The following is a 21,241-nucleotide window of genomic DNA, read 5'->3' as shown; positions in this document are numbered from 1 at the left end:
CAAAGATACTTTTTTACAAAACACTCTTTAAAATATAAAAGCAAACCAACATCTAATGTTTACTATTTCCAATCTAAGTCGGAAATCACATTACAAGTTGTAAATATTGCACCCAATGGTTTGCTATCGTATATTGATTTTTATGATGTAACAATGTGATTTTTTAAACTTCGCGCTATTATTTCGTTTAGAAATTAAAATAAATTATAGGTTTAATTTAATTTTTTAATTTATTTATTTTTTTAATGCTTATCAATTACTATTACTCTTATAATTATTTTAGTAAAATTTAGATTAAATGATATTGTAACTGTTAAAAAATGCGCAGAGTAAGTTTATAAACGAAAAAACGCGTTGATAAGTCGATACATTCCATATGTTCTCACTGAGTAATTGAATTCAGATACATATTTTTATTGGTCGAATTGTGTGAATTAAACAATAACAGTCATTAATTAGCCAATCATAATTCTGCTGTAATGTCAAACACGTCCATAACCATAGAAGATTTACAAATATTGTATTGTTTGGATTATTTCCCGCCGATACTTAATAAAATTCTGTGTAGTAAATATAAATATATATTTACTTAAATCCTTACTGAAAACTTCTAATCAACTTTAAAGTCTAAAAAATGGGGGTAAGTTTTGGTTTTGTACAAAAATACCACCCGAATGTTAAATCATACTTAAACTTTATTGCACATTATTTGAGAAGCTTTTGAGAATAAAATATCAGTTATACATATGTACAACATGCTATTTAAACGAAAACGATGCTCATCATGTGTTTCAGAAAAAATCATCAGCGTCTGCCACCAAAAACAAAGAGAAAAGACAGGCCAGGAAGCTAGAACAACGGCGAATAGCAGACGGAATGAATTACGTGACTTCAGCAAATAAGTTGACAGATTTAGCATCATTGTGTAAAGAGCTTTTGGTTTTCCGAAGTAAACAGATAGAAGTGGACATGTACATACAAAGGGTAACTGAACTTGAAAAGAATGTGCTAGAATGGGCTATTAATTTAACAGAGAGAAATATGAAGAAATTGTAAGAATTTTAATGACTTATTAACTGTTTGGTTTCTCACATGGCTAACTTGTACAACTTATAGAAACAGTAATTTTTAACATGTTCCTGATTTAAATTCAAAGGAACTGTTGGAAATAAATAGTGTAAAGCTAATTATTATATACTTAATATAACTTGACAACTAACTGTAATATGAATAAGAACATGATGTATAATTAAATATCCAATATTTTGTGAATGAATTGATAAAATCTTGTTGCCACCTTCCACAATAAAATATGTGACAAATAAATCAAATTATGAAAAATCTTCAAAGTTGGAAAATAGTAAATTAATTTGCAAATATATTATGACATATTAACATCTTTAACATTGTGATAAACTATACTTATTTTTAATTCACAGATATGAAACATGTGCTTGGGGATGGAATCGTGACCGAAAGGTTGAAGAAATGACAGATGATTCTGCTTGGTATTTGATTGCAAAAGAAAAAGATAAACTTCTTGCATTCTCACACTTTAGGTTTGACATGGATTTTGGAGAACCTGTTTTATACTGGTAAGTTTTTGTAAGATCATCAGTTCTATTATGATTATAAAATGTAGTAATATAAAACATCTATAACTAAATTAGATGTTTATGTAAACAGTTAAAAGTGAACATGGCTGAGGCAGCAATACTGAGTCGTATTGTATTGCTGGCTTCCAAAGTGTGGGCGCCAGGGAGATATACTTTACTCAGTATTATTTAGAAGCACCAACATATTTCATAGGAAATCGTGGTGCCACTGCAAAGGGCACAGAGCATGTCCAATGTCTTATCCTCTGTGCTAAAATTGTGTCCAAAATTTAGTGGCTTGGAATCCCATATAACCTTAGAGCAGCATATCTTGTGCACATCTAAGTGATAAAGCTCTTTTCACAATTTATACACTAACATCCATTAATGAATTTAAGTTTGTATAAATATTGCTAAATGCAGTATTAAAATTTTTCATTACAGTTTATAGATATTGAACAATTAATTTAGGGCCTATGTATAAAAGTGTTTATAATCAACCTTTTTATATGACACAGCATGTTGTAGCCTAACTTAAAGTATTCTGCCAAATCTTTTCTTGAACTATATTTGATAAAAACCTAATGATGTTACTATGAAACTCTTGATCCTTGAAATTAAAATAGTGAAGACGTAATAAATAAACAGTTTCAGAAATTTTGTTAGTATGGTAAATTTTAAAGTCAAGTAATAACAAACGTAATAAATATCTTACACATTTATTATTTACATTTAATAATAACAAATATTATATATTACACATATACTAATTACTCTTAAATTTGTGTATCCAGATAAAACAATCAAGTAAACTCCTATTTCTTTTGAACAATTTTTTCTCAAAGACAAGTTTCTCTTTTGGCCACCACCGAATACATCTTGTGCAAAGATATCTGAACATCAAGTGTAGAATAAATGTTGTTAGTAATGTTATTGCTATACTGATTGCTACAATGTCTAGTAATAAGTATTGAGGATATGATAAATCTATGGCTGGTGAACGCAAATGACTCGCGCCTTGATGTCTTAATACATATTCAATCCAGTACACCCCTGTTTCTAGTGGTGGTAGTGGCCGATCGAGGAACATCTCCTTCAACTTTATTGCATTTTGTTTGTACCTGTAAAACAAAAAATTGGTTTCAGGCACAGTAACAGTGAATAAATTACTATAAGTATTATAAAAGAGACAGTATACTTAGTTTAATTGAATATCAAATTTAGTTAAATATCAGTTGATTATTTGTTAGACATTATATTTTTGGTGTGGACTGACCACTTAAATATCCAAAGTTGGATTATAGAATTTTGGAACGAAGGATGCATCTAAGTGACTTAAGTGTTTGACTGCCTTCAAATTTGGCGAATTATTTATCATAGCGGCCTATACCGATTCTCTAAAGGGAATCTTTCATTCTAAATACTGCAAAGAAGTCTAAGCTTGTGTGCTCTTTGCAGTACCTTTAGTACACTGCAAACTAAAAGCTGGGAAAGCTGTAAAAAGCAAGCAGCACTTGTCAACGACAAAAAAATCTCGTAGTGAACGTCTGTACCGCATTATAGGTGAGACGGTTGTAGTAAGCCGCTCTGTTCCCGCTCATGCTCTTTTTCCTCGGCCCTCACCTCCCCGCGCTTACCATAGACGCGGTACAGTGGTTCATTACAAGATTTTGTCATTCACTAATGCTGCTTGCACATTTGCAGTTACAGCTTCTCCGCATTTTAGGTGACACAGGACTGAAACCAAACAAACTCACTTTCTTTTTCTGTTGTAGAATAAAGGCATTTTAACGTATAGAGAAAATAATTTCGTACTATATTATATTATATTACTTTAAATGTAAATATTAATATATGTGAAGTATTATATAAGTATAATATGTGAAGTATCACTGGCTAATGAAGTAAGAGTAAACTGGCCTCGTAATGTTCATACACCGACCTTCTATCACAAATAGATTACCTAATATAATCAACAACATGTAACTAATGCTAGTCATTGAATGTCACATCTATTACATATGAGTCCAGGTATACGAGGGTTTCCTTACTAAGTTTTACTTCTCCATATACAAAGACAGTAATAAAACACCCAATGTGTGCTTGCTAGGAATCGAAGTGGGTATCTACGATTGTAACTAAAAAGTCTATCCACTACAACGTACCATACCATGGCCGTATTAGGAACGATACGGCACATCGTTATGTATTAGAGGCATTCCTCTAATACAGATCAAAAGCGGTCTATTCTCGCATGATTGATTGCCATAAGGTATTATACGAAGCTTCCACAGTAACAATAGGCTATCACAAAACTGTCATTTTCGGCCTGGTAGCGCCTTTAAAATCCTAAATTTATAGTATACTAGCTGATCCCGCAAACGTTGTTTTGTCAAAATATTTTTTTTTATTTTAAGTCATGACAAAATTATATACGAAATTCTTGCAAAAAAATTAATGTCTTCGAATAGCAAATAAAAAATAAGGGTTGATTGTAGAGGGGTGAAAATTTAAGGTTGTATGTATATTTGTATGCTGTATCATAAAAAAATAAAAATAAAAAATTTTGTCTATGAAATAAAAATAAAACATTTAGGGGTGAACCACCCTTAACATTTAAGGTGATGAAAAATAGATATTGTCCGATTCTCCACCCTGGCCGATATGCACGCTAACATTCACGAAAATCGGTCGAGCCGTTTCGGAGGAGTTCAATCACGCACACCGTGACACGAGAATTTTATATATTAGATAATAAAACATATTAAAGTTTAATGTTTGAGATAATATATTTCTTAGACTTCGGTTTATCGAATAAGCTGTTTATAAGATTGTATAAATATCCGACGTCCTATCCGAGAACAAATTAATAACCCGACGGACATCGGATGATGATTGCTGTAGTTTTAACGTAAGGTAATCAGTCCTCACCAGAGTTCTAGCTCAGACTAAAAAGGGGGCGCTCTCCATTAGATAAAGTTCCAAAATCAGCTTATAAAATATCAATAGTGTTCGTTGTTTTTTAAACAAAAAGTCTACGAGTAATGAAACTTAAGTCCCTTTAACGACGATTTGTTTATTATTTTTCATGCCATAGACGCCTACTGCAAGGCATAAGCCTCTCAAATATGGGGGGATATACCATAATAGCTATGCTTGACCACGTGGGTTGACGATGGCCGTGTGTTATTATGGTACGCAAAGAACGCTACTGCCCGTCCTCTCGAAACTTGTTTGTGAGCTGTGGCCATTCTATATAATTAATGTACAAAGTATGAATTCCGGGAATAGAACCTGCAACCTGCGATGACAATTCTCAATCCTATTCTATTTAACTACCACTGTTCATTTTATTTATCACCTTTTATAAAGATATGGACGCCTCTTTACTCTTCATTTAATTATTTTATACGTAATTAAACACCTTTATAGATCATGTCTAAAGATTTTTCTGTATAAATAGTATAATTTAGAAATGATTAAATTAAAAAAAGAATCGAGTCACAAGAAACTCAGAATATTTAGGCAAATAGTATATAAAAATATTCGCAGATCTACAAAATCCTCATAAAACAATTATAATTAAATTCTTGGCTATTCTGACATCCGCCATCTTCAATTCATAAAAAAATTGTGTTTAAAACTGCAGTACTTACATAGGGTTTTGTAGTAAGTCTCGAAGTGCGTCCCTCCAATGTTCTTTGTTTGTATCCTTTAAAGTCAACGTACGGGCCACGCCGCGATCCTGCATGGCTCTACCGTTCAGGGCCTGATCAGCATACAGGGGCACAGTTAGCATGGGCACGCCACATGCCACAGCTTCTTGGGTTCCCAACAGACCACCATGCGAAATAAATAATTCGACGTTTGGATGACCTATAAGACACGTAACCACAACATATACCTTTTATATATTTACCTATTTACCTACAAGCTTTATTGAAATTATGATACAACTATGAAACAAATAATTTTTGATAAATTAAAATCGATGGATAAAATGACGTTTGATTATGTTCATATAAGGTCTTACATAAAGTTTTATATTGCGGGATCCAATCCAATGCGTAAAGATTTTTAGGCACAGTTAGATTTCCAGGAAGCAATCTTCTATTCATTTTTACCAACACCGTCTGTGGAAGCTCGGACATGGCTTCAAAAATTTGCACCAACTGATCGTAAGGGATAGTTTCTATCCGCGACATCGATCCGAAACTCCAATAAATAACACCATTGCTGGATTCGTCCAGAAGAGACTTCAGCTCCTGGTAAATAAATGTATCGTCATTACTAATATACAGAAAAGTTGGTTACATAGCTTGTTTGTCAGCAAAAAAATATATTACATTAATTTATTAATATAAGAATGCGTCAGGCTAATTACTTCTGGCAGTAAAACATACGCAGGGGGAGATAGTAAACAATAATTCATTTTAATATATAGTAATCAGAATTTTACAGACGTTTTATAACTACATTATCATTACGTTATTTATTATTTCTGAAACTTAATTTTTGTGTAGAGTATACTATACATTGATTGAAAAGAAATAAGCTATATATGCATCCCATTTAAAACTTTTACTCTTATAACCGATCAATCTGAATATGCGTATCTTGTTACTCCGAACGCCCATAAAAATTAATCAGAAAAAAGTCAAAAGTTTTTCGAATGTATTAAATATTCAGGAAAATTCCTATGGTTGTGTTTCTATGTAAGTATAAAACCTCATTTGGACTGACATTGATGAATTTAAAAGTAGGTCAGGGTATATTATTGCGAAAATCTCGAAGTAAACAATGCAATTTGGGTGTAACAATAGAATTCATTTTGCATTATCTCTTTGCGATGGGCACAAAGGTCGTAGGTCAATGCGATAGTCGGATTCCCTTCTACTGCATGTTTTATGTGGGTTAATAGTTATTTTGTACAATTAGATAATTCCTAATGTAAATAATTAAATTAATTACGATTCCTACACCAATATCATGATATAACGTAAACTATCTGTCCCCCATCCGCTTCGCGAGGCCCGCACTGCCTTTTATGGCTGAAATTTCATAAAATTCATTCTTTGTAATTTTTAATCTGCATAAAATATTCTGGCCAATTTTTTTACGGTTTTAGGTGATTTCTACTTGTTGAAAAAAATATTCGTACCAAATTTCAAATCCTTATGCCTTATGGTTTCAGAGTTTCTTTAAACATGATGCTTAGTTATAAGGGTGAACTTTAAAGGAGTGAATGTATAGGTATACATAGCAAAAAACTTTAAAGTTTTTAATTCTATTTCCAATCTACCTATATAGAGTTGTCACACGTTTATTTCTTGTTTTGGAATGCGCTCTATTGCGGTGCCTGTTCTCATCCCACTATAAACACATCGTGTCCATTTCCATTACCAAAATAATAAAAATTTAAAATTTCATGCCTTATTGACAAAAATAATTAAGTAATCTTGAAGAAAAAACTCTCACCCTTGAAATTGTCTGCGAGCTATCTAAATGCAATCCTCCGACTTCCACGAGGGCGGGCACTAACGGCCGCACGTCGTTTATACTAAAATGACTGTTTGACAAAACTAAACTGTAATTCTTAGCTAGGATATCCAGTTTAGGTCCCGGTCCAAATAGACGATCCGATATAGCCTGTGAAAGATGGTTCATTATGAAAATGGTTTTAATTAAATACTATTAAAATTTTTCAGTGAACAACTGTAATCATGTATGTTTCATCATCATCATAATTTCAGCTTTAGAACGACTAGTGCTGGACGTAGGCTTTCCCCAAAGATTTACAGGACAGACCGACTTTTTTAGGACAGGTTGGAACAGGCCTGCATCCATCGTCTTCCGATGACCTTAATTTCTGTCCACTTTACGATTGGACGTCTTATCCTCTGATCACCGATCTTTGGTCTCCATTGTTTATTTATTTATTAACACTTTTTTGTACACCATACACAATAAATAAAAGGAAAATAAAAAATTCATATTTCTAGAGCCTCAAGACGAAAATAGTTACCCTTCAGTCAAATAATATTATTCATGTATAAATAATATTTTACAATTAATCTATAGGCTGTTATTCAATAGTATTTCTCAATAAAGTTAAATCAATTACCTGTGATGGTATTTGTGACTTGTACTTGTACAGAACCTTTGCCCATATCACTGCAATTGTATTCACAAGTCGTTCCCATATTGTCATATGCTGTCCGTATCCCATCATATACGCTGGCACGTAAGCAGTGGCCTCTGGGTTTCCTAACTGTTCGTTGACCCACGGCAGTGGAACACTTGACAGGATGCCAACTATCGGCGCTCGAAATATTGTACCAAAAGGAAGAAAACATTCGCTTCCGAACACTTCTACAATAACCAGATCGAAGCGGAGTGTTGAATTTGTAAGAGCTTTCACAGCGGGCAGCTGTGACACCGTCTCACATGCGTGCACGCATTCCTTCATGATCTGTTCCAAGTTGCTTATAAAGTCCGGCATAAAGTTGTTATGTTGTTTCGTTAGATTGTTGGTTATTTCTGGTATCGTTCCGGCTAGGCTTATCTCTTCTATGTTCGGTGGTTGATTTTTCTGAAACAAAAAACATTTTTTTTTTAATTTGTACTATAGTGCAATAGAAACCGCGGTATCGCACCTTGGGTATATTCGTAGAGACATGTTCCGTTCCAACAGTCTGCCACTAACGCTCGCGCCGACGGCGCTCATACTCTTTTTGTGCGATATGGTACAGCGGTTTTGGTAGCAATATAATAATTAGCTATTTTTGCATGGGTTTGTAATGGCAGAACCCTGAAGACTTTTATATATATATGTGTATATATATATATATTGTATCATCATTGATTAGTTAATTCTGACATAATCGAGCGATGCCCTTACATGTGCCTTACCGACGTCAAAAGATAACGAGATACAATATACTGCTAGCGCATATATATATATATATATATATTAGTTTAGTTTCAAATATCTATGTGTATATATATATACATACATATATATATATATATATATATATATATATATATATATATACATATATACATATATATATAAAACTGAGTACGAAAGCTCCTTCGAGTCTAGACTTGGAGAATGGTCAGACTCAAAGTCGCTTGGGCGGATGCTTCATGATGTAACTAGATGCAAATGCCGAGAGATGGGAGCTGTTACTCGAAGTGCTTTTAAATAAGAAGAGATCTTCGAAATCCAAGCCCTTGCTCGAGCTTTAATAGACTCAAATACGTATACAAAGATAAATGACTACCAATTTTTTTTTAAATCAGAATGGAATTCCGCCAAATAACAATAAAAACAATGTTTTGTTTTATTATGTTTATATTAACCGAAGGCCGTTGGAACCGAATTGTTCTTGTGTGGCGACTTGGAACCGGTAGACGCAGTGTCAGTAGATTCTCCAATAGGTGGACGTGGTGGAAGTTAATGGATGCTTGTGGCGCTTGACCGGTATCTGTATCAGTATTGGGCTTACATCGGCTGACATGATGATGTAATCAGGTGTTCTAATGATAACTTAGTTTTTAATAAAAGTCAGAGCAATGTATGAATAGAACTTTGTATGTATAATAATACGTCGTAATTGTAATAGGCAGACAGTGTAGAACTTACGCAGCGCGTGCCGAGTGATAAGCGGTCCGCAGACAAAGGGTTAAAGGACGCGTGTCATGGGAGCCGCACATGCTGCCCGGGTCACCGCTGCATGTGCGGCTGATTGCTATCGTTATATCACTTTTATCACGACTATAATTCCTATTGCATCGTCTAATAATCGTAACGAATGGCTACGCAATATAATCATGCGTTCGTTCATTCATTCTTCTATTCAAGTCTAAGAAACAAGCAAATTGCAAAAAAACTTAAATCGCGAAAAAAATAATTTTGAAGAAGTAATAAGTCGCGGTCTCTATTATCAGCTATAACGAAAGGAGATTATTTTTACAGCAATAGAGTTGAAACGTGATTAATGGACATTAAACTTCATCGTATATTTAATTCGTCTACATCGAAATGTTAATTAAAAAAAAACGCAATTTTATTTATACGATCTTAATATAAATATTGTGTAGTTCGGCCCTTCAACTTAAACATTTTAATAGATAATACAGGATTACTCTAACGACTAACAAAAATTAGTTATATGATTTAACGTTATTATTTCAGCAATAGAAAGTCCACTGCTGGATATAAACGTCTTCTACAGATAAGGCTTGCATCCAGCTAGGGTGTACAATACCGAACTTAAATTTACCGAACTTAAACCCATTTAATACCGGATACCGGTATTAGCAAAGTTAAACAGTCTAATCTAAACTGTTTAATAATTTTTGTGTTACATCTTCTAATATATAAAATTCTCGTGTCACGGTGTTCGAACTTGAACTCCTCCGAAACGGCTTGACCGATTTTTACCAAATTTTACATGCGTATTCAGTATGTCTGTCTCTATAAGAGTGGTCCACCCCTAAATTTTATTTTTAATTTTTTAGACAATTTTTTTGGTTTTTATTTTATTATGATACATCATACAAAAATACATACAAACCTAAATTTTCACCCCTCTACGATCAAGCCTTATCTTACATTTGTTAATTAAAAACTTTAATTTTTTTTGCAAAACAACGTTTGCGGGATCAGCTAGTACTTTATATATTTGTATAAACGGGACCTATTCATTGGGCAGTAGACGTAAAACAAACAATCGCTTTGTATTGCCGACACCGCCGCTTCTTGATGGTGCCATACTCGGCTCATCTTTCAATATACATTTTAATACAATGAAATTGTTTGTATATGATCAAAAAAAATATTTTTATTAACTAATATTATTTTTATTTAGATTTATATTGTGCATAAATTAAATTTTGATCAACTAATGTTATACCAAAATACCGGTATTTATATAAAAATACCGATTTTTAATAACGGACAAAAATCTTCCGGAATCTTGTATTGTAAGCCCCACATCCAGCGTCTTCCGACCTTAGCAAGGTCGGATGTCCACCAAATGAATGGACGTTCTACTCCGCTACTATACGCCCGATTATGTGATTAATATCATTTTATTACTAAATCAATATATATTTACATCTTGACGATACTTGTTAATGTAATTTTGTAGTTGTATATATAATATATGTTGTATTAATAATAGAATCGTCATCTTATTGATTGTTCTGCAATAACCTCCAACTATATGCAAGGTTAGCAATCATCACGCTATTTACATATGTATTATAGGCAGATAGATTTATCTTAGTGTGATTATGCAGCAAGGGTCGGCTCGTCCGTGTAACGTCCATGCCTATACCACTGTCTATCGGCTATAGTTTCTGTGGTTAGCAAACGAGAACTCTGATTATTGTTAACTTGACATTGACTATTTCATACTGTGTGAAAATAAACATAATAATTATCCCCAAGTGTAACGTTTATCTTAACATTAATTGATAGAATTGTTAACTACACAAATATCAAGATTTAGTGAAGTACAGATTTTTTGGGGTTCCGCAAAGTAGTGTCCTTGGTCCTGTTATATTCTTGGTGTACATTAATGTTTAAAATAGACCAATGGTTTGTGCAACCAAAACGGAGCCGGGACATACTCCTGCGCTGATGATAATACAGTTGCGTTTACAACATGGACCAATGTGAGAGAGAAAGCAGTAGAATAACTTGCGTTTGCACTAAATTTATATTTTTGCTCAAGATTAACCTTGTAACTCTGAATTCCGAAAAAAAAGAACAATTTTTTATGTTATTTTAAATATTAAACTTGATATAGATTACATCCTTCGTATAAAAGATGATAGATAATAGGTGTAAAAACTTCTAAGGGCTGAGTGTATAACTCGTTTGCTATCAAATAATGTACGATGCATCTTATCCAAAAAATATCTTTACATTGGTTCATTGGAAATAGGTGTAAAAGCTTTAAAGCTTGTTGCTGGTTAATGATCCATGCATTCATTCACCATTTTAAAATTTTTCCATCTAGTACCAATCATCCCGAATAGCTGACTAATTAAAGAAGCATGCCTATTTTTACAACTGATCAACTGATCAGAGCGTCATAATCTATATATATATATATAAATGCGCATCTGCCTGTACTCGATGGATTTAAAAACGATATACCCAATCGCCGTGAAAACTTTTTTGGCAAAAAAAAAATTGTCAGTTTACGTTTGAGGTATAAAAATTGTCTTTTTGTTCAGAATTTTAATTAGATGTATCACACAGCAACGCGTAAACGGGTAAACAGAATTACAAAACTCATTTGATAGATTAAAATTAAGATATATAGTTACATGTAGCTTCTAATTCATTCTTATAAAAAATGTATGCAGCATTGGTTCCGTATATGATTATAGCATAACCGTAATATACTTGTAACATAAGACATATCCGTATCATAATTAAATCATATTTTATATCTACCGGACTGACGTGATTACAGTGCAAAATTCGTTTAAAAATGTTATTATACATTTTCCGTGGAATATGGATTAAATAAACACTCATTCGATAACAAGAACAATGACTACGAATTTAATTATTTCACAATAATAATTTCCGGGCGATTGATCCTATTTACCTTGGTAATTATGCTATAACATCTGATGACGATTTTGTCAAAATACCATACCAATAAACGCATTGACGTTTATTCTGTACTACTTTCACATATATCTACAGTAAACCACGTTAAAGTTAGACATGTTTTTTTGGTTTTTGGGATTTTTCCTTGACGTATACACAGGGTCAACGCCCAAGGACATTCCCCAAGGAGTAAGAAAAGGACCAATATTTAGCCACTTCCGCACATGCAGTGGTAGTCGTGCAATGAAATGCACCGCCCGCCAGCCCGCTGATAAACGCGTATGCGGCAAACAATGCGAATCACACAACCGCCACCGCCAAATTACTCAACACGTGTTTCACCCCTCCACGGGGCATCTTCAGGAGTTATGTTACACTAATCGGTGTAACCCCAAGTCCAACTTTTCTCTTTGAAACTAATAAAGGCAACTAACTGCTGTTCTTAAATATAATAGAGCAAGAGCTTGAAAACCCTACTAGACCTTCGACATTTTATAAAAGTTAAAAGTCAGCGCATTCTCCCAACAGGTAAAGACTTTCATAATGATCCGTCATTATGAAATTTAGATCACAGTGGCTTTGGTAGGTAAACGGTACTAAAGGTGTATAAAACACGGACCTATTTTCGTCAAATTATAAACTGATTTTTTCATTGTTGATTGACGAATTCATTGCCAGGCAATTAACCTCGTGGCAACCCCTTGCTAGACACCCTCAAAGTTCGACAATTGGGTAATAATTAGACGTTTCCTCATTAACCAGATATCTTCGATAGTTCCAAAGTCTTGCCATACAAGCATTTATGGTAGCTGCATTAGCGCGCTGCACACATTCACGATCTCATAGATCATGAATTGAATTAGAATTTTTAAAACACAATAAATGACATTAGTTTTCTATTTATTGACGTTTAAGTAAATATTGCATTTATGTTTCAAATGTATCCAGCGGTTTACTGTCATTTAAAAAAGTTTAATATATTTGAACACCACAGCGTAGAGAAAAAACATAAATATACATTAATTAAGTAATTTTGAAAAATATCGACTGTTGATAATAAACTCAATTTCACTTCATTAAACTATTAATTGTTAAAACCTTTTTTTTTTAACCGACGACATAGTCAAAGTTAAGGGGAATCCCGGGATGTGGTTGAATGATCAGCGCATTACCAATCATTGTAGCGATCTTATGCCTTACAGAGGGCATCGGCTGACATGACGAAAGCAAAACTGAAATTTGATGGCATTTTACTGTAGTGCATTTATTTAAAGTAAAGTTTTATTTTTATTCATATATCCATGTTTTTATGTCATGAGAAGAAATCCTAAAAAAACCCAATTTGGCCAAAACTAGAGTTAGATTTAGTTCCCATATAAATAGCACCTTACTAATATCAACTTAGAGGTACGAATGTTCCAAAAGTGCCTTCATCTAGATTTCTACAAACTCAAAAAGGTTTTTTTGTGGTCATTATTATAATTTCCTTGATATAGTGGCGGAGCAATTCATTTCCAAGCTTTATTATCACTTAAAAATTCTTCATACTATCTTAAGATTTTTAACAAGTTTTAATCATGCATCCGTCACATGAGAGAGTATATTGTAATATCGTACACAGTTGCCCAAAAATGAATGACTGATTTTCTGAAACGTAAAGAAAGATATAACAAACTTATCATCATTTCGCGTGCTAACCTTATATACAGCCCTATTTTTCTTATATTTATTTATATGCACACAGACCAGAGTGTTATGTATATATGTCGACTATATACTGTGACAATATTTTATTTACTAAAACTTTCTCTGCGAATCTAGCTCTCATGTTAGAGATTTTACTTACAAACAGGTATCTTATCTTGCAGAAAAATAGTATAGGAATCGACAGCATAATCCTATACTAGTTACCCGTAGAACACAATGCTGTATTAATATCTAAATTATATGCAATAAAATAAAAATTTACATACCATTGGAAAATGGGACAAAACTGTAATGTGATGTTGCCGCTTAGCGAGGGCTTCGATGAGACGGCCATACATTGCGTAGTGACTTCTTGTGTTGGTGGGCAATACTGCAAGAAGCCGAGCAGCATGCGCTGCCGCCACACAGAAAGCCACCAGCCAGAGCAACCGCGCCTGCATCTCACTGCCGTCTGTCGCAGATTGCACGCCTCGCGATACCCACAAACGCTAGTAACGATAAGGGCTGACGTCACCCCGGAGACGTGCCACACGCTCCTTAACCTGTTGTAACAACCCCTAACATTTAACTTCCAACGATCTTAAAAAGTGTAGGCTAGTAGTATACCCTATTTTCCGTTCCTTACATTTAGTTGATGTCCGAGCTTAATTCTTTATGAACTGACGATGTACATATTAATTAATTGGATGTATGTTTAATCGATATTTGTTTAGTTAAATAAACGTACGATAGTGACAATAAATTATTGCGTTGACCTAATCAAACTGCGTAGAGCGCGGATCATATTGATTTGTACTTATAAGTGAAGTTTAACTTTTAATGTCTAAATAGTTATAAATAATGTAAGTACAAAAATCTTAATAACTTTACAATATGCTAACTAAATTGCGAATTTTTATATTACATATAAGTAACCGTAGTTGGTTTATAAATTCATATTCAGTCAAGGATATATATTCACAGCTCCAGAATAGAAACACTTCTTGTATTAAATTCGTAATGTATGTACTTCAATATAAAGGCAGACCTGACATTATACAGTTATCCAAAAATTTAAAATAAAGTTATTGTAATTATATAATAGAGTTTTTAAATTTACGTAATATTTATTATGCCATTTTATAATTTATCGTCTAATTTATTCATAATTTTAATTTTTTATCGATTTATGTAGAATCAAAGTCGATTATATAAAATAAAATAGATTAAAATATTTATTATGAAACGAGCGATATTTGGCTATATTACATCGCAGTTTACTGACGTTGACTTAGTTCTTTTCTAGGACGTCAACTGCGAGTTATCTCGTCCTGTGTTTACTTGCCATTTTTGTGCAGCTACGATTATACACAAAGTATATCAGTGCCAATATCGATAGACGGCTTATGGGAAAAGAACTAAAAACAATGCTGGCTTTCACGAACAGAAAATTTATTAAAAGACGAACATAAAATAAATTAACCAGATAATTTGCAAGACCTTTTTTTAAAAAAAAGACATTTTTTATACTTTTTCATGATAACCATACACAAGAATTAGAGTTTTTAATAATATAATATTATTAAATCAAATTGTCATTTAAGGTCAAATTTCTGAAAATTGTCGTGCCAGTCAACGTGTTAAGTGTATGCTAAGAACGGAATATATATACGCTTTTTAAACATTTTCTATTGTTCATTGCCCTGTGACATTTCATATGATTTGAGATAAATACATTTTAATGTTATACAATAGTGTTTTCACAAATACATAATATTATTAATTTATATAATTTTCACAAATATAAAGTATAATATTATTACTCTCAAATGCTGGGTACACGTTTGACTTTGAGTAGAAAGCGAAATTAATAATGACTCTGCCGAGATCAATTCTTTGTGATATATAGTTAAAAATGAATTGAAAATTTTATTTACATGTAAAAAAGTCATAGAAAGAGTCCAATACAATTGAGAAAAACGTTTTGGGAGTATAACGGATTATAAAATCCTTAAAATCATAATTCCAACCGCGTATTGAGTAGCTGTCTAAGCCGAGGTCCTCCCTGGAGACTTGTCCTTCCATAAAGCGCCCGCCCGATCGACTAAATGCTATGCGGCCTTATTATCCGGTAAATAATTTATGTTAAAGAATAATTTATCGCAAGCGGTAATCGATGACAATAAATGATTTATATACATTATTTCATTAAAAAGAAACGGTCCAGATTACACCTGGCACTAACGATGTTGTACATTTTTTTTTAGTATAAATTGTTTTATTAATTATATGTTTAAAAGGGGTTAATGTATTACTCATTTTAGCAATAAGTTTTAAACTTTTACACCTATTTTCAAACACCATTTATAAAGCTACCACCACTCCGGAATTTGCTACATTAATTTATTTTCTCAATTTTAATATGACTAGCCAATATCTTCTAAGTAAGTAAGTACAAAGTTTGCTGGAGATATTACAACAATTTTGCACTATGTTATCATTATTATTTCTAAAACCATTGATTTTGGATAGTGTTTACATTAATCAATAGCAAACGATACATTCGCCCATTTATAGTTTTACACCTATAACCAATCATTTTAAATACTACGATCTATCGCCACTATGGGACATTCTGCGGTATGTATAACGTTATATCAGGTCATTATTAGAAGCATGATTACTCTTCCGTTCCAATTTGACATATGCGCTTTTAATTCTTTATTTTTTAGCCTATCTTGTGAAATATCACGTGTCAGTCGGCGTCATACTTGACGGTTGTACATTAGTTTTAACGCAAGTATGGTCAAATAGATGAAGATTCTATTTTTATATGACTTGACATGTCTGATGATGTCCTCTTTTAACGTACGCATGAACCATGGGGCGTTCATATTATTTTTGGAATTTTATTTTTATGGCGTATTTTGAGAAAAGTTGAGCTCCACAAACTAAGTAATTAATTTACTTATAGTTAAGTTACCAAAACGGTGCAATATTAACTAAGGCATTAGTTTTTTTAATTTTAATTTTGAACCAGACTTACTGCTGCCCAGATGGCATTCGTAGATTTCATAGATTAGAAACGGCAGGGTGCAGTGAGAGCCGCAACTAAATAACTGTTTTTAGGTTGCTAAGCTATTTCATTCGTCGGTAATACCTGCCTAGCATTCCGACCAGCAGGCTTCAGGCTGCGTCACCGTTGAACCTAGATTTTCATGCTTGTACTACATACAATAATATTTGTAAAGTTTTTATTTAAATTTTATTTATACAAAATCACAATCTAATATATAAACTATATCTAACATTGGCATACTCGTAAAGTACTAATGCAATCTCATTACGCAATGTTCCTTTACACAATCAACAAACTGTTTAATTTATTACTGGAATAAGATAATTCGTTTAATATACGCAACTATCGAGAACTATATTTACGCTATGTTTTTCCTGGTTTAGATTACTAAGAACATTAACCATTGAAATCACTACCCTACTGTTAACAACTATGACATTTAACCGGATCTTGTATATATACATTTTTACTTGTACATTCGCTAAGAGACTATATTACAATTGCAATCTACAAATAAATTAATTTCTCTGTTTAGATGTGTTGTTTAGTGTAGTATCAGTTTCCACAGTACACTTGATGTATCTGCTGCATCGTGACTTCTACTTTTACGTTCTGTATATTTACTATATTTACTATTCTATTATACCAGGTGTGGATAAACTGCGGCTCTTTGAACGATTATTTTATGGCTTCGATTGTTTGTGGAATTATTTCAATATTAAAATTTATATAACCTATGTCAGCTCCTGGGAAATAGAAACAAATTACTGGTGAAAATAATTATTATTTTTCCACCATAAAATTAGCGGAATAAAAACACTGATCATAATTAACTAACCGGCATCATTAGTATTACTAGGAGTGCTGGATACACATGTTTTGAACTTTTGATATACAGTTTTTGTAAGCGCAATATTTGTTTGCGTGTCTTAAATTCATATTAAATTGCGGCTCACGAAAATTTTCAAATTTCGTGCAATCAAACAAGGAGCTTGGCCACCCCTTTACTATACATTCCTTTTTCTAAAAGTCTATCTCGTTTTTCTACTCTTATATATTAATTATCTGACAACGTTTTGTTTATTTTTATAACCAACTTGGATTCTGATTATTTCTCTTTATATTATACTTTATATTTCTATTACAATATGTTCCTCAATACGATTAAATATTGATTTTTTTTCTTGAGTTTTCTGCTACTACAATATAAAACTTTACAAATTACTTACTAGTTTCCTTATCTGTAAATAATTCTGCAAAAACATCGTTTAATTCAGTAAATTTTATTTTTTAAATCGTGTGTCTTGTATGCGGGACACTCAGCAAAGATGTACGCGACTGTTTGTTCCATTTTTGCTGTTATGTTACAGTTACGAGGTGCAGGTGGAGGCGGAGGGACGCCGCCGTGGGTTGGGTCAGCGCGTTCTGAAAGTTCTGGAGAAGCTCGCGCAGGCGACGCGTATGCGATGCGTGAGGCTCACGGCTTTGACGCACAATCCGTCCGCCTCAGCATTCTTTAAGGCTTGCGGGTAATTTAATTATTAATTTCGTAATAATAATCATTAGCAATTCAATTGTCAACAACGAAGGAATCAGAGATTTCTAACTATGTGGTGACTGATCACTAATTATCTGGAACCCTAAAATTAACAGACTTGAAATTTAGTAGGAATACTCCTCTGGGTATGTAAAAGTCAAAAAAAAAGTCTGGGTATGTAAAAACAAAATTTTTTCGAAATTCCACCTGCATGTGGGGATGAGGAACCGCTCATTAAGTTCGGTAAAGCATACGATGGCAACCAGTCACATATATATCATTTATAGTTCTGCAACCAAATATAGTTAAATAGTAGGTAAGGAGTGCAGTTAACTCCCTTGTCTACCACAAAAGTAAATAATACGTTATTGGCTTGATATGCGCTTCTACCGGGAATAGACGCTTTTACAAAACCATTGGATTTAAAATAGCACGCTACCACTACCATTACTTGAGCAATGGTAGAACAGCGGTAGAGGACTGAGACTTGTGATCATAGGACGGGGGTTCGATTCCCAGGATACAATTTATTTATGCATTAATTTGTGCATTAATTATATAGGATTGTCACAACTCACAAACGAGTTTTCTGAAGATTGACGGCAGTGGCCTCTGCGTCCCATAATACCACACTGTAATCGCCAACTCGCAAGGCGTGGCGAATGTGGATTATCCCCCATCTTTGGGGATAGTCTATGGCTTGCTGAAAATATGCCATTAGTCCACTTGCCCACAACCCTTTCAACATGATTTAGATAATAATAAGAATAAACAAATAACAATAATAAATGTAAAATGGTAGAACCTCGGATGAAAGGCGAAAGGAGTAAGGCGATAAATAGAAGGAAAGCATGTAAAGTAATGAAAGGTAATGTGATAAAATTTAGAGGAAAGAATGAAAATTAAAAAAAATTAACGACCAAAAAAACATGATTTCTTTGATGAGTTTGTTGAAATTAGGCTTGAACAAGTTCTACAATTGGATCAGTACAATTATGATACAACATCGGATTCGCAATTTTAGCGAGAATTACTTAAACCTATTATTATAAAAATTCAATAATCTCCACGACTATCGCGTCCCTTTAGATAACGATAACTTTTTTTTTACTTTACTTCAATTATTTACTTTTTTTAAACATTGTTTATTGGCGAACTTATTGCCTTAAAGGCATTCTCTGCTAGTCAACCTAGAATGGTACAGGCTTAACAAGTAACCTTTAAATATAAAAAAAAAACACTATATATATATATATATATATATATATATACTGCGCTAATTATCTATTTTTAATAAACACAATATATTACAAGTTAGAATATTTTTGCCGATAAGTGGTTAAGTTATTGGACTAGAGACGTGACATCGTAATGTTTAATATGCGCATGCGCAGAATTTTATTTCTAAATCCCGGGCAACATTACTATTATGTTATATGTTTTTTTCCTTTTTCAATATGTTGTATGGTTTCTTCAGGTATAGTCTTGATGAAACCAGTCCTCCTAAAGAAGAAGCTGTTCACTACGAGATCCTCAGTAAGGCGACAGCACAGCATGAAACAGCGATTAATACGAAGGAGCCTACCGAGACCCGAGTACAGATGGAAGTTTCCTAATTAAATATAGATTATAAATAACTCTAAAATTCCTTTTTAACAACACCAAAACTTTTAATGTTAGAAATATTGATGTTAATAGAATTAAATTAAAAAATCGATTTCAAATTTTTTTGAGCTTAGATTTTATTTTACATTTTACAATTGAAATCGAGTTACATGCTTTCAATGGATATTAACAAATATAAAACACCTCATAAAAGTTTTCCTATTTTAATATCATGTCAATTACCAATTCAAACTGTTCATTCTATGATATTATTACTTTAATTTACTAGTTAATTTGTTGAAATAATTATTATTTATATGTCAGAGAGTCTAAGTAGTGTTTTTAAACGAGATGTCAGATTTGCCCAAATCACTAACAATTTGGGTGATTATAATATACTTTCAATTCAGCGCACTTCCGGAAAATCTTATGTATATTCGACTAACTGAGTAGCAATGTCTTAAGAAATCAGAACTCTCCGGCAGTTCCCGCAACACTGTCAGTCTGTGCGGTTGGTGTTGGGGCATTTTTATTTCTACCCTCCACAATTCTTTTTTCAATTGTGTGATTTTACAGCGCGATTGCGGTATATGTTTTATCTTTTAATCTCTATTCTTGTTTATTTTTAATTTGCTTCTTCCAGTACACATTTTATGTAATTAATATTTCTCATTCAGATTTTATATTTGTAAATTTTGGGCTAATAAATCGGTTTCTCTGACACGTTAGTATAAAAATATTCCTCATTAAACAGCCTGCATCTAGAATGTCCCTATTCTGTGGCGGTAGACGGAATCAAATTATTTTTATTTAAGGCGGACATTTTTATTATAATATTATTGAAAAGAAACAAAGATAATGTACTTTATTGAATAATAAACATTTTTTTAATAAATGGCTTTCTTTTTTCTTCTGAATATTAAATTTTAAATAGAAAAGTATCTTTACAAACAAGGTTTCATAGCACATATCATGCGATCGCATATCTCACTGGGAGAGTTATAGTTATAGCATTAATAACTAGCTATTTAATACAAATCATGTATTTATTATGTATTTGTTTAAACCGTAAAGATGAGGCGAGCGAGGTAGCAAGG

The 21,241-nt window shown here is 32.8% G+C and overlaps 2 protein-coding genes across 2 annotated transcripts; one reads left to right on the top strand and one right to left on the bottom strand.

The window, feature by feature from the left end:
- The first annotated feature begins 406 nt into the window (after positions 1–406).
- Naa40 (N-alpha-acetyltransferase 40) lies at positions 407–21,033 on the top strand. Its single transcript, XM_068763044.1, has 5 exons — positions 407–640; positions 796–1,052; positions 1,440–1,595; positions 18,373–18,531; positions 20,017–21,033. Exons 1-5 carry the CDS (start codon positions 635–637, stop codon positions 20,153–20,155), a joined length of 717 nt encoding a protein of 238 aa, XP_068619145.1. The 5' UTR covers positions 407–634; the 3' UTR covers positions 20,156–21,033.
- Positions 2,323–14,419, bottom strand: LOC137919836 (UDP-glycosyltransferase UGT5-like). The gene is made up of 6 exons (XM_068763043.1): positions 14,211–14,419; positions 7,720–8,187; positions 7,074–7,244; positions 5,629–5,860; positions 5,252–5,471; positions 2,323–2,716 (listed from the first exon to the last, which is right to left on the bottom strand). Exons 1-6 carry the CDS (start codon positions 14,382–14,384, stop codon positions 2,362–2,364), a joined length of 1,620 nt encoding a protein of 539 aa, XP_068619144.1. The 5' UTR covers positions 14,385–14,419; the 3' UTR covers positions 2,323–2,361.
- Positions 21,034–21,241: the final 208 nt, after the last annotated feature.

This window comes from Battus philenor, unplaced genomic scaffold (assembly GCF_028537555.1).
Source record: "Battus philenor isolate CCGP_79_NKW_IND1 unplaced genomic scaffold, ilBatPhil1.0.hap1 SCAF_17, whole genome shotgun sequence".
In the NCBI taxonomy this organism is placed as follows: Eukaryota; Metazoa; Arthropoda; class Insecta; order Lepidoptera; family Papilionidae; genus Battus; species Battus philenor.
This window is presented reverse-complemented; position numbering and strand designations above follow the sequence as displayed.